The sequence below is a fragment of the Phycomyces blakesleeanus genome, assembly GCF_001638985.1.
Source record: "Phycomyces blakesleeanus NRRL 1555(-) unplaced genomic scaffold PHYBLscaffold_4, whole genome shotgun sequence".
NCBI classification, from domain to species: Eukaryota; Fungi; Mucoromycota; class Mucoromycetes; order Mucorales; family Phycomycetaceae; genus Phycomyces; species Phycomyces blakesleeanus.
The window spans coordinates 1743534-1756438 of NW_017265137.1; the positions used below are offsets into that span (position 1 = coordinate 1743534).

Consider the following 12905-nt stretch of genomic DNA (forward strand, 5'->3'; position numbering starts at 1 on the left):
TATATGTGTGTGTGTGTGTGTGATTTGGAAAGCTTATTTTACACAAAAAATTATATTGCATTTAATAAAAAGAATTACAACATTTTGGTCAATTTACGGGAAGATTATATTAATAAATCCAGCAGAAATGATGTTTCGATTCAATATATATATATCCAAGAAGGTAGCCCCTTTTTTTGCTATTACTACTACCCAGAACTCTATGGCTGCTTACAATTGAGCCACATACTGAAAAAGAAAAAATTTTATAAAATTCCTCTTGTACTTAATGACTCTACAAATAAAATGCCTGAAAATGAGATATACTTCTTTAGTGTTCTTCTTTCTATTATTAAAAAGAGAAACAAGAAGAAACGAGCTTTATTTTGCACTCGCTCTAAATTAGTGTGTAGCTGTGTGTATGTATATGTATACAAAATAATCAAGGATGTAGTTTACTACAGCCTATATACAATTACAGAAATCAAGAGGTTCGATATTTGAATTACATTTGATAGCACAAGGAGTATAGCAGGTGGGTGTTGTAATATAAAATTATTGCTATCAACATTTGTAAGAGCTCTATTTAGCTTCACAAAAAATTAACCGCACATTTTGACGAACAAGCGCCAAGGACACCGTTACATATAAGGATGGATTGTGGGGCATTCGAAGATTTAATTGTTCCAAAAACAGCACCAGAAGCTTTGTAACAGACAACAGCGCCATAACAGCAGGCAGATTGGCATAGACTATATGCAAACATATTGGCACAGACCAAAGATGTGAAGCTCCAAAGGAAGAGGATGATAAGGACCACGAACCGCATCTTATTTAACGTTTATAAAAAATGTTGAAAAACAAAAAGAAAGATAAAAGAAAAAGAGGTCATCTAGAGAATAACATTTTTTTTAAAAATAATAATAATAATAAAGAAATAAAGAAATAAGGAAGCTTAGAACCTGAATACAATTTTTCATAAAACTAATACCAATGAAAACATGCATTGATATAAAATATGGACCCAATATCATTTACAAGAAGAGGAATCTTGAAAGGTGTCTTTTCTTTTTACTCTTATTCTATCAGATCAACTCTTCTTAATTTTGTGTCTTGACATGGCTGACATGTCTTTAGTCAAATATTGTTAAATTAATAAACAAATGTTTTAACACAACTCATTTTTATTTTATTTATGTTTTCAAATATGCATATTGAAGTTCTAGCCTCTCTATATATTATTTCGTATATAAGACTAGGATGCTCCTAACGCAAGTCAAAGCTCTAAACACTGCCAAAGAACTTTTAAATACGGCTCAACTGTTCCCTCGAGCCATGTAGTTCTAAAAGCGAGTCGCCAAACGCTTGGTCAGGATTTTTTCCTTGACCAAACCTCTAGTAGCTCGCCTATAACATCTACTGGTTTGAATGAACAGCTGAGCCGCATCTTAAAATCCTCTGCCAACATTTAGAGCTTTGACTCGTGGGGGAAGAATCGCTAACAAAAGCAATGCCCCCTTTATATACTTTATTTAACAATAAATTAATCTTTTTTTTTTTTTCAAAAGTCTCTATGTCATATTACTACTGCTATAGGTTGACATTGGCATTATTGATTAATCTGTTAGTATATTTATCTTAATGAGGCTTATATAAATTAAAATTGAACATAGCATATTTAATGAGTGATTCTACTACCTCTCGGAAACAGATAAAAAATGATTTCGATCATGATAAATACATACAACATGAGTATCCGTATTACTGAAACTACATTAGTCTTTATCAGCTGTATTAATATGGTTCGATTTATTAGCTGGTAAACTCACCTTGCTGTCAAGTCTAGAATATATATATATATATATATTGATACAAAGTATGCTATGAGTGATATTAGGTGGTTCCGTTATTAGTACCAGTAATATATATTTTTTCTAAGCTTTAATTATTAGCCAATAGTAATCAATGTAAAAATTATTTATCAAACCTTTACCTCTCATGTTGAGCTAATTTGATATAGGTTCTTTTATTATTATTATTAAAAGAATTGCTTTTATGTCTCGTATTCTGGACATATTATTGTTTGTTTGTTTGTTTGTTTGTTTGTATGACACTGCTGATAGGCTCATATTCTGTTGAGAGTCTCTGAATAAGTACATTAGGGACATATGAAAAGATGATATTTATGTATGTACTTTTTTTTTTAAAAAAAGTTGCTCGATATATTATTCAAGGTGCTATTCAGCACACAAAGTAATAATAATATTTTATTATAATAGCTATAAGTATTATCGATGTTTATATATATATATATATGTGCGAGTATTATTTATTGACAGTTTTAAAGCAAGATTAGTGGAAGCCAGTGTTTTACATACATACAAACAGTTAATCGTCTGAATATTCAAATATGAAGTTAAGAGTAAAATTAAGTACAGGTTTGTATAACAAGCTGGAAAAAAATATACATGAAAAATACTATTATTTTTAATGACACATACATACATATATTTCTCCCTAAAAACTCTCATGTAAGTAATAGGTTTATATCCTTTGAGCAAATGTGTAAAGCTTTAATTCTTTATAGTCAATACAAAAAAGAAGAAGAAAAAGAAGATAAAGATCCAACATTTAGAAATCGGCCCATTAGATTTAATTTTAGACTAAAGCTTCACAATTAAACAATAGCTTGCCAAGCACAGGGCGAGTATCAGAACCACAAGACAAACGAACTGCCAAAAAGGAGGCCGTGGAGGACTTTGGCTTTCAAGAATTATTGAGATAGAGTATTCTAGGTTTTTTGCATGTCTTTTGGGCTGTATGAGATCTTGAATATATATAATGAAAATCTTCATAATAATAAAAGAAAAAAAAATCAACGTGTATGAAAATATCTTTAAGAAATGACAAAGACCATTTTATATATACTTTTGTTTTTTTTTAAAAAAAAAAGCGTACAGGTTTAGTTTCTGATTCTCATATAATACCACTAATACTACAATTAGTATTCTCTTTTATTTTTTATATAAATTGACATAATGTATTGAATACATATCTTATCATATTCACTTTGATAAAATAGTTGCTAATGTAAGCATAAATACTGTATCTAGTAAATTTCATTAACGATTATAACAGAAACTGTCAAGAGATGAGTACTAAAGCTGCGGATACCCATAGTTTGAGTAAGAACGTAATGTAATTTCATAAACAGCTTTGTCAAGTATACTGGTATTATTGTATTTATTTGGTTGTACAATTCGACTACTTTCGAACTTTCCCAATGGTATTTATGCCATTTTTTTACACTCAAGAGGGCCAGCGTTTACATAAAGTCTCCGATAAAGTGTATAGATAAGAGGCAATGCGCATATCAAAGCGTATATTGTTGTTCTGTACGTATAGTAATAGGTACTGTACAATTCTCTAACGCAAATAAAAATTGCATAGGGTGGCAGGTTGGGCGATTCTCAGGTATGGGAGGTTTCCGTGCAATGAGAGCAATGAGAGCTCCAGCAATTATAATGGGGTAAACAAATGTATGGGTATGGGTACAAGTACATACACAGCTTATATTAAAAAGTAGTAATAATAATAAAGAAAAATATATGAAATAACTTTAAACAAAAGCAAAATGAGCTCTTTATATAATGCAATTACAAAAGAATCTACTTATTTATTTAATCCTACATTTATATCATATTACCTATACAAACAGAACTTGAGCTCAATTCTGAATTATATATATTATATCCTATTTATATAGATAAACTAATTCCAGACAAAATCAGAAACACGGTATATCAAGTAATATAGCTAGATATATATATTTTTATTTATAACCCAAAGGCAATCATAGTCATGACTAGTAGCGAGAGAAGATACAGAAAAAAGTCTGATAGTTTGAAAATACAAATATGTGTTTTATAGTATGAGATTAAATGTATATTTGCTTAAAAGAATGGTGAGTCCAGAGGATAAACATATTCCGTCCTTGCATACAAGCCATAATCCAGGAAGAAGCTTCAGGTGCGAGACCGGTTGAAATAAACAACTAGCTGAAGTACTACAGACACCATGATGTACAACCACATTCCGAGGCCAAACATATTAAAAGTAATGAAGAATTTATAAAAGATTTGAGATTTATGAAATTATATATATATATATATATTTGACAAAATCAATGAGCTCTTTATATATTTTATTTAATAATAAATCAACTTTTTTTTTGCAAGTCTCTATATATTACTGCTACTATCACAATTTGACTTTGATATAATTAATTAACTGGTTGGTATATTTATCTTAATGAGGTCCATATTAATTAAAATTGACCATATCATATCTAGTGATTGATTGAAATACCCACCGGAAAAGCTAATAAGATCTACTGAATAATAAAATGTAAGCCTAGACAGTGAATACAAACTATTCAATAAGACTTGAGAAGAAAGATACGATTCTCATTAAGCTATATCTTGAGGAAATGATATGACACCTTTAATGATCCTTTTAACGGATTTTAATCACGATAAATACATGTAATATGAACATTCGTATTTCTGAAACTAAAATTTAATCTTTATAAGATCATGTCTATACATCTACGCCTTTATCAATTGTATTAATATTGTTTGCTGTATTAGCCAGTGCATTACTATTACTGTCAAACCTTGTTTAGATTATGAAATTAATTATATAGATAAAGTACTATTAATACAAACACACGCACACATATTTAGAAATATAATGAGAGTTAAAGAGCCATGTTACTGTATTTACAAATAATCATATTCATGTACTCCAAAGTAATAATTGAAGATAGTAATACAATTATCATCTTATATATTATTGCTTGTCTTTGGATTTAGCAGCCTCGGCATCCTTTTGCATTTTTTCTCTAATGGCCTTTAATTTCTCGGCATCCTAATTTGGCACCAATTTAGCCTCTTCTTGTCTCTTATTGTTGTCGAGAGTGTATATTTATGTACTAACGCATACACACACACACACACACATATATATATATATATATATATATATATAGTATTGTTGTTCTTACCTGAGCTCTTGCCCACTGGCCTTCAGCAGCCTTTTCTCTGTCACCAAATGCAGTTGATCCCAATGGTGTTCCTGATGAAGAGTTCATTTCGCTTGAAAACAAGACAGGAATTAGTCTTTTGAATCATGGCATGAGAGTAATACTAAAAAAAGAGAGAGAGAGAAAAGATACCTTCTAGTAATGTTGACTGTGAGAGAGAAGAAAGAAGTTTGTTGGCTGCGAAATAAATAAAAAATTAATAAACTAATAAAATATAGCCTATCGAAAACATGCTGCAATAATCAAACGGCATGGACCGGAGTGTCATTTTCCTTTTCTTCTGTTGACGCATATTTCTTACCCGATGGAGCTTTTCCGAGTATGTGGTTGGATTTCGTAAGACTGATAGCAACAGCAGTAGTAATGACGTTGTGGTTTATATAAATATGTATATAGTTAGCTTTAATTAACTTTTGTCTCTTCTATGTATTACCCTTAGAGGATACTCATAAGAAATAATTAAAAAAAAGGACATTAATCTTAGATGAACTGATAGAGCACTGTGTATAACATATTGTACTTATTATGTTTAAAGAGCATCTCAAAGGCTGTGTATTTATTTGATGAAAAATCATAAACAAAATACAGTGTAAATATGTGTTTATCGATAATTTTCATCTCCTTCAAACTGGATGTTGATGTATTCTGACGTGTGACTCTTGTTGAATCAACCTGCACTATATCTCATTTTACGCACAGTACCTGTCTAATGTAAAACTTGCCACCTCCACCTCCACCTCCACCTCCACCACGCTCCTTTCTACAAACACTCTGGGGTTCAGTTGGAATAGTAATTTCTCCCTGCCAAAGTTTTACATCTACTTCAAAATCCAACCTCGACTACTTTCGTACATTAACATCACTACTTGTGGAACATGTATTTTATCTGAAAAGCAACCTTATTTCACATTTTGGTAACAGACCTACTTTGACATCTTACATACAGGGTCCCCACACTTTCACTTTTCTTTCTTTATGTGTTTTATAATGTACCCAACCAAGTATTTCATTCCGCCTGTCGCATTATGAATTGCTCTTCCGGGGACTTTGCCGACAAACTAAGAGAGAAAGCGAGTCCAGCTTGGAAATTGTGTGTGCGTGTTTTTTTTTAATGTTCTTCATTCACAATTCACGAACCTCATTGTGTTAATGCAGTAAAATCTATTCGTGAATGTGACAAACTCAACTCAGTAAAAGAGACTACATTTAATTTCTTTTTTGTTCTGTTGTTTAGTGGTATTCTTTTTCTTCGGTATTATTTGCCAAACCTTTTCCATACTTATTACCATGTTATAGTTTCTAACCTGGTAAAGTGCTTAACACCGCTCAGAACAGTGCGCGAAATTGCCATTTTTGAAACATACGGGTTCTTTGATGGCCCAGATTTATTTTATATATATATTTATATATAAATCTGAAACAGCCATTTAAATAATGGATGAAATATGATTAAGGTTTACTTACAAGACCTTATATAATGAGGACCTACTATTATTGGCACTTTGTCTTGCATTGATCCTCACTTTACATTTTACACTTGACACTTCATGACATATATTTTGCTCTCTTCTTTTTTTTTCTTTTTTCTTTTAGGCATTCCAGTTTCCCTCTGTAGTGGTCATAATAAATCGAATAGATTTAATACACAGTCTTGGTCTGTGCTTTAGTTGTCATCTGGTGGCACCTTTGAGCCCATGTACTTGATAAGAAGGAGCCTGCTTTAAGGTTCTTATGTTCTTGAGGCTGTCGAATCTCTTAGTTGTCCGCCTCGTGAATGTCCGCACGATTCCCGCTACAATGTCCCCCACCCCTTCTTTCTATACTAGAAATAGTTTCTTATTTATTTATATTTAGGGTCGATTTATTGCCAACAACGGTATACTCACTCGGTTAGTCATGGCATAGGCAATAAAAGAACGATTTACTGACACATGTCTATTACTAGACCAGGAAAAGGTCTATGATAAAGTGTATCTATTGTACTCTAATGTACTTTATTTACATATAATTTCATACACGCACGCACGCACGCACACACACACTCTCTCTCTATCTCTTTATGTTGTTAACCCAGCTCAGCTCAACAACTATTTCTAATTCTCTTATTAATCTACCAAGTTACAAGACATTGTAAATGAAAGGTCTCGCATGAATTTGGTATTGCAGCTTTATCATGGTAAAAGTAAAGAAGATCAATTTTCACCAACTCTGCTCAACCTGACTTTTGAGCCGTTGTTCCGATAAGTGAGTAGTACACGATCTTTGGTTTATTTGATTTTAGTTCATTTTGTCCTTCCGGGCCATTTTCTCCTTTGTATTCTGCCAGTCAAATTATTTGTATGCACTAACGATTTGCTTTTTTTTAATTTCCCTTATTACTCTTATTACTGTTAATGCCTTTCTCTACTGTTGGTTCTGTTTGTAAGTCTATATCACAGCTTTGTCCAGTAAATGAAGTTTGATCTTGGTAGATTGACATGGAATAAGATCTACATATAAAAAACCCAATTTACCTTCTTTCTTATTATTCCCTCTTTTTTTTCTCTCTCTCTTACTCTTCACAAGTGTCACACAATAATATCTTGGCGTATGAGTGTTTTACACAACCAGAAAATATATATGTATGTGTATGTATAGACATAACTCTGTATAAAATAGGTCCAGATCGTTTCAAATTTATTTATTTATTTATTTATCTTTTAGACTAAACCTACAAATACCATAGTAGTTATCGTGGCTTGTTGCTTTATGTATAAAAGAAGAAGGAAAGAAAGAAAGCATGGGTTAAGCAGAAGAATTGTAAGAGAAAAGAAAATTAGTTGCATTAATATCTATATCTGTATATATATATATATATATGTGTGTGTGTGTGTGTGCATTGAGTTTTAAGTACCAAATTTGGTATATAAAATGACCTTTTACTTGTAATTTTTTTTTTAAAAAAAAGGCTCTTCAATAGCGTGGTTGTGCTTATCTACTATATTATTATTTTGCTATAAATGTTTAATGCCGAGAGTTAAAGCCATTTCAAAAAAAAAAGAGTTTAGTCAATATGTTCATCTTGTACACTATTGTTGAGTGTTCATTGATTAAGACATAAGTTGTATAGATATATAAAAGCAATCAAGCTTTTTTGGAATTAATATATAAAGGTCCCCCTCCCCTCTCCCCGCCCCCATCTGAACCGATTTGATTTGATTTTATTTTTGCAGTTAAAATGTACTACATAAATGGTCTATAGACCCCGCTCCAAAAAAAATAATATATTTATACATTTATACACACACACAAGTTTAAGCTTAAGCTTGGGCTTGATTGTATCATTAATATATTGATATTTTTTTGTAGTCAGAATAAAAGCTACAAAAGAATATTTATCTACCTACCTTTTTAGAAGAGACAAAATAGTACATATATCGAGATTTATATGAGAGGTATACAGTAAAGCAAGACCAGACAAATTGTGCCGTACTATACAATGTAGTGTCGTGTTGTGGTGCGACGTGCTAGATTTCCACGAAAAAACAAGCTGATAAAAGACAAGATTGTTAATTGGCTCAATATGCGAAGTTCAGTAGCACATTCAATAAGTTTTATTTATACAACCTATAAAAAAACATTAATTTAAATATATATAAAGTGCCTATTCGAGAATACTTTCTCTCTCTCTCTTTCTTTCTTTTCTTCTTCTTCTTCACCTACTTCTTCCTTGAATTTTCTTTATTTATTCTTTTAAAATTAATTGATTAAATAAATAAATAAACATTTTGCCAAGGAAGAAGCCCCAAGAAGAACAAAAGAGAGAGATATATACACACACACACAAACACAACAGACATTTATACATACAAAAATGGCATATTATCAACGTGACGATCATAATGGGGGTTATAAGAACTCAGCAACACCACCCTATTCTAACAACCAAGATACCTATGCAATGCATAATATGCCACAGACAGCATATACTGGAGCAAATCAACAATCTTACTACGATGATAAAAACACCAATTACAACAGCTACTACAACGCTCCTACTCCAGCATCCTCAGAGGGTTACAATTACCCAGGTCCGACTCCAAAGGCTCACCAGAACCCAGCCGACTACCAACACATCTACGAACCCCAAGGATACGTAGACAAACCAGACTTTTATAATGTCGACGGGCCTAAGAAAAGATCATGCTGCGATCTACTGTGCTGCGGGTGCTGCGTCTGCTGTCCTCGCTGGTTTCGTTGGATCGCATGTATCATCTTATTGATCATCATTGGCCTGGGTATTGCTGTGGGAGTATTGGCTGCCATATTCAAAACCCCCAGTGTTGATTTCAAAGGAATCGAAGGCCAGCCGTCCTTCAACCTCCAGGGTACAACTGCCAACATTAGCACCGTTCTTTCCATTAGTGTCAATAACCCAAACATCGAGAGTGTTACATTTGAAAAGATTATTGCAAAGGCAAGTAATCAAAGACAAAGACAAAGCCAAAAAGAAAGAAAGAAAGTTTGTATTGATCCTCTACAACTCTATAAACTTATAGGCTTATTATCCTAATTATCACAACATTTCTTTGGGAGGAGGACAAAAGAATGATGTTCACATAAGCTCCAATGCGATTACCAATATTCTCTTTCCCTTTAATCTCATCATCGATCTCTCTTTACCCGAGCAGCAGTCCATCATGACCGATTTGCTGGGCAAGTGCGGATTCTTGGGCGGAGAGAAAGAACAGATTAGTATTGACTATGATGTCCAACCGACGATCAAAATCATTGGTATTCCAATCACCATCACAGTATCAGACACAGCCCGCTTCCCATGTCCTCTCCAGGTAAAATAGTAATAGTAATAATAATAATAATAATAATAATAGTATGAATTGTATTTAACACTATTTATATCTGTATATGTATTTGTATTTTTTAGGAAAGTGATTTTGATACTCTTGTGAGTTCAACTCTTGGTAGTATTTTCGGCTCTGCTGCCACAGGGTCAGGTGGTCTTGGTGATTTAATTGGCAATGCTGCAAAGGCAGCTGGTATTACAGGATCGTAGAAGAATAATGTAAAATAACAACAACAACCATTGTATTATATATAAATGCATATACGTATGCGTATGTATACAGTATTATTTTTCTTAAAATTAAGAAGAAGAAGAAGTAATGAAAGAAATCTAAATTATTAATATTATTTTATTTTATTTTATTAAAAAAAAACGCACCCACACAACCTCTGTGACGAGTATTTTGTTCCTAGTAGTTTGTCTTTATTTTTTATTTTATTTTATAGTATCTTTATTAAGACTTCTTTAATAATGTCTCTTCGTCTATTGTCTAATTTCATTAACCGTAATTGCCATGTCATTCCAAAATGGCATGTTCAAGGACGCTTCTCATCAACCCACACTCATTTGTCTGACAATTGCATCTTTTGCAAGATTATTAGGCATGTCTATTACATAGTCGTCAATAAAGAAATAAAGAAAAATACACACATAAAACTATATTACTGTCGCTTATCTCTTGTCAATTCACGCTTTATACCTATCTATATTGCTATTAATTTAATTTAGAGGGGATATCCCATCAATGAAAATTTTGGAGACTGACGAAAGGTAAAAAAAGAAAAAGAAAATGATGAACGTTAGGTACAAAATATGTGTCTCTATATCTATCTCTATAACTTTGCCGTAATTTATTCTTTAGCTTTGCATTTATGGATATTGACCCATTGAGTAAAGGACACTGTGTAAGCCCTTTTAGAATGATCGGTAGATAAATGTACATGGGTTGCCTAATCAATTGACTCTTATTATTATTTTAGCTGGTCATTCCAAAATGTAAATAAAAGTAAAAGAAAGAAAGATAAGAACAAGGGTTTTTGTTGGCTATGATTTTTATAGTCAAATTCAACCGTCATTAATGATTTATTATGGATCATTAGACCATGCAGAGTTCTTACATCAAGTACCTGATGAATATCTTGTCGATGTGATGCCACTGACAAAAAAGATTGCCATTGCTGCTGGTCTTAAAGAATATAATGTTTTACAGGTAATTGAATTATCCAAACAAGAAAAGAAAAGAAAATCAAAAGAAAATCAATTGGATTCTGTCATGTCCTTGATAACCAACAACTTACCACACTATGCATTCTACACCTTAAAGAATAATGGAAAACTGGCAAACCAGGCAAGTGCATATAACATGGATTTAATTAGTATCATTATTTCTTTAATGACAATCCAGATGAATTTCTAACATCACCGTATATATATTTATTTATTTATATTTATATTTACACACACAAAAATGATTAATAGGCTGTTCCCCATGTTCACTTTCATCTTATACCAAAGCCAAATCAAACCCAAGGCCTTTCAATCCATTGGAAGCCAAACAAGATGGACAAGAAAGATATTGAAACAAAATATCAACAGATTCTTGAGAATCTCAAAGTACCATTATAAATAAATTATAAAACAAATTGGCTCTTTTTTTGTGGGGTACTCTATCTGAATCAAATAACTCGACAAATCCAAACCTCTTCTAAACCCGAGTCCCCTTCATTCATTCATTCTTATGCACTATGATTTCTTAATAACAATAGCTTAAAACAGAATACATCATTATCAAAATATTCTAAAGCCTATTAAAAAATAATTAAGAATTAGAAAATACGCTATTTATTTATTTATTTATTTATTTATTTATTTTTACTATTTTCTCTTTCTTTCTTCCTTATATATTTTGCCCATCTGTCTCCTTTCTACTACAAATGAACGGTACATTATCTCGTTTTTCCAGATGGTCTTCACGGCTCCCTCCTGCTTCATTGTCGTCATTAGCGCCTATTGAAAATAGACGCCCTAGTGGTGCTTTGGCAGGCATCAGACTTATGACGAACCTGCAACAACGTCCTGCCTTGCTTACGACCCAACCGTTCTGCCGTCCAACCTTACTTACCTCTCGCCCTGGGTACTCTGGTAGCTCTACTTCCATTCGCGCCTTTTCGCTTTGGCGTATTCCAATCATGTTGATGACGGCAGGAAAAACAAAACGCAGAATTGCCCTAGCCACCACACTAGGCGGCATGACGCTCGTGAGTGCAGTAGCGGGACCTGTGGTATGGTTGGTGGTCGGGGGTATCGCATCGATTTTGGCCTGGCGAGTATGGCGTCAGACATCGGTTTGGTGGAAGGTACTTGCTCCACCTGCAATGACAGTCGCGGGTGTGGCGTCCAAGGCTGGGAATGGGATTTTTGATCTTCTCAAGGCACACGTGGGAACCCACCGGGCGGCCGATCAAGTCCAAAAGGAAGCAATTTCGCAAATAATGAAGTGGGCAGATACGCCAATGGGCCGGCGGGTCCTGACTGAGGAATTCAATGCAGATCACATCAAGGATCTTAGCTTCTTGCCGGTTCACTCGTCATCCTTTAGTTCCCAGACCATCAAAGAAAACAACAAGACCAAATTCGATGTACAGCGTGTAGAGATCCAGTTCTTTGCGGAGGATGATGCAACTCCAGGAGACAGAGGGGGCGGGTGTATAGTACGTGCGGTGGCGACTATTGATGGAAACGGAAAGATCCGAATGGAAGACATCAGACTGTCTGCGCCTGACTGGACGTCTGAAGAGAGGATTCCGATTGAATCACTACCGTATGGAGATGCACCACATCGAAGGATTATTGAAGGAGAATTCAAAGATGTTTAAATAAACGAGAGAAGATATATATATATATATATGAGTGTGTGTATGTACCTTGATTTTTGTTGTTGTGTGTGTATATATATAAACAGACTACATTGACTTTATT

At 33.2% G+C, this 12905-nt stretch overlaps 6 protein-coding genes across 6 annotated transcripts; 4 read left to right on the top strand and 2 right to left on the bottom strand.

Annotated features, from left to right (window-relative positions):
* Positions 1-1097: 1097 nt before the first annotated feature.
* Positions 1098-1451, top strand: PHYBLDRAFT_141615 (hypothetical protein; the record flags this gene model as incomplete). Its single annotated transcript, XM_018430629.1, has 2 exons — positions 1098-1115; positions 1239-1451. The coding sequence occupies 2 exons, from the start codon at positions 1098-1100 to the stop codon at positions 1449-1451; spliced, it is 231 nt and encodes a 76-aa protein (XP_018295792.1).
* A 1637-nt stretch (positions 1452-3088) lies between these two features.
* PHYBLDRAFT_164643 (hypothetical protein) lies at positions 3089-3842 on the bottom strand (the record flags this gene model as incomplete). The annotated part of the gene is made up of 4 exons (XM_018435053.1): positions 3089-3207; positions 3400-3548; positions 3686-3712; positions 3823-3842. The coding sequence occupies 4 exons, from the start codon at positions 3840-3842 to the stop codon at positions 3089-3091; spliced, it is 315 nt and encodes a 104-aa protein (XP_018295793.1).
* A 988-nt stretch (positions 3843-4830) lies between these two features.
* On the bottom strand, positions 4831-5131 carry PHYBLDRAFT_141616 (hypothetical protein; the record flags this gene model as incomplete). Its single annotated transcript, XM_018430630.1, has 2 exons — positions 4831-4908; positions 5045-5131. The coding sequence occupies 2 exons, from the start codon at positions 5129-5131 to the stop codon at positions 4831-4833; spliced, it is 165 nt and encodes a 54-aa protein (XP_018295794.1).
* A 3660-nt stretch (positions 5132-8791) lies between these two features.
* Positions 8792-10310, top strand: PHYBLDRAFT_185615 (hypothetical protein). Its single transcript, XM_018439106.1, has 3 exons — positions 8792-9584; positions 9622-9912; positions 10008-10310. The coding sequence occupies exons 1-3, from the start codon at positions 8937-8939 to the stop codon at positions 10134-10136; spliced, it is 1068 nt and encodes a 355-aa protein (XP_018295795.1). The 5' UTR covers positions 8792-8936; the 3' UTR covers positions 10137-10310.
* Positions 10311-10440: 130 nt separating this feature from the next.
* On the top strand, positions 10441-11552 carry PHYBLDRAFT_141618 (hypothetical protein; the record flags this gene model as incomplete). The annotated part of the gene is made up of 6 exons (XM_018430631.1): positions 10441-10532; positions 10656-10697; positions 10789-10831; positions 10907-10922; positions 11027-11136; positions 11406-11552. 6 exons carry the CDS (start codon positions 10441-10443, stop codon positions 11550-11552), a joined length of 450 nt encoding a protein of 149 aa, XP_018295796.1.
* Positions 11553-11860: 308 nt separating this feature from the next.
* Positions 11861-12802, top strand: PHYBLDRAFT_164647 (hypothetical protein; the record flags this gene model as incomplete). The annotated part of the gene is made up of 1 exon (XM_018435054.1): positions 11861-12802. The coding sequence occupies one exon, from the start codon at positions 11861-11863 to the stop codon at positions 12800-12802; it is 942 nt and encodes a 313-aa protein (XP_018295797.1).
* Positions 12803-12905: the final 103 nt, after the last annotated feature.

What these genes read in the sequence shown, in the direction of transcription:
- PHYBLDRAFT_185615 (XM_018439106.1), top strand. Translation starts at nt 8,937, where the DNA reads ATGGCATATTATCAACGTGACGATCATAATGGGGGTTATAAGAACTCA. An exon ending in GCCAAAAAGAAAGAAAGAAA is followed by an intron (nt 9,585 to 9,621) that starts GTTTGTATTGAT and finishes ATAAACTTATAG; the next exon opens with GCTTATTATCCTAATTATCA. An exon ending in GCTTCCCATGTCCTCTCCAG is followed by an intron (nt 9,913 to 10,007) that starts GTAAAATAGTAA and finishes TGTATTTTTTAG; the next exon opens with GAAAGTGATTTTGATACTCT.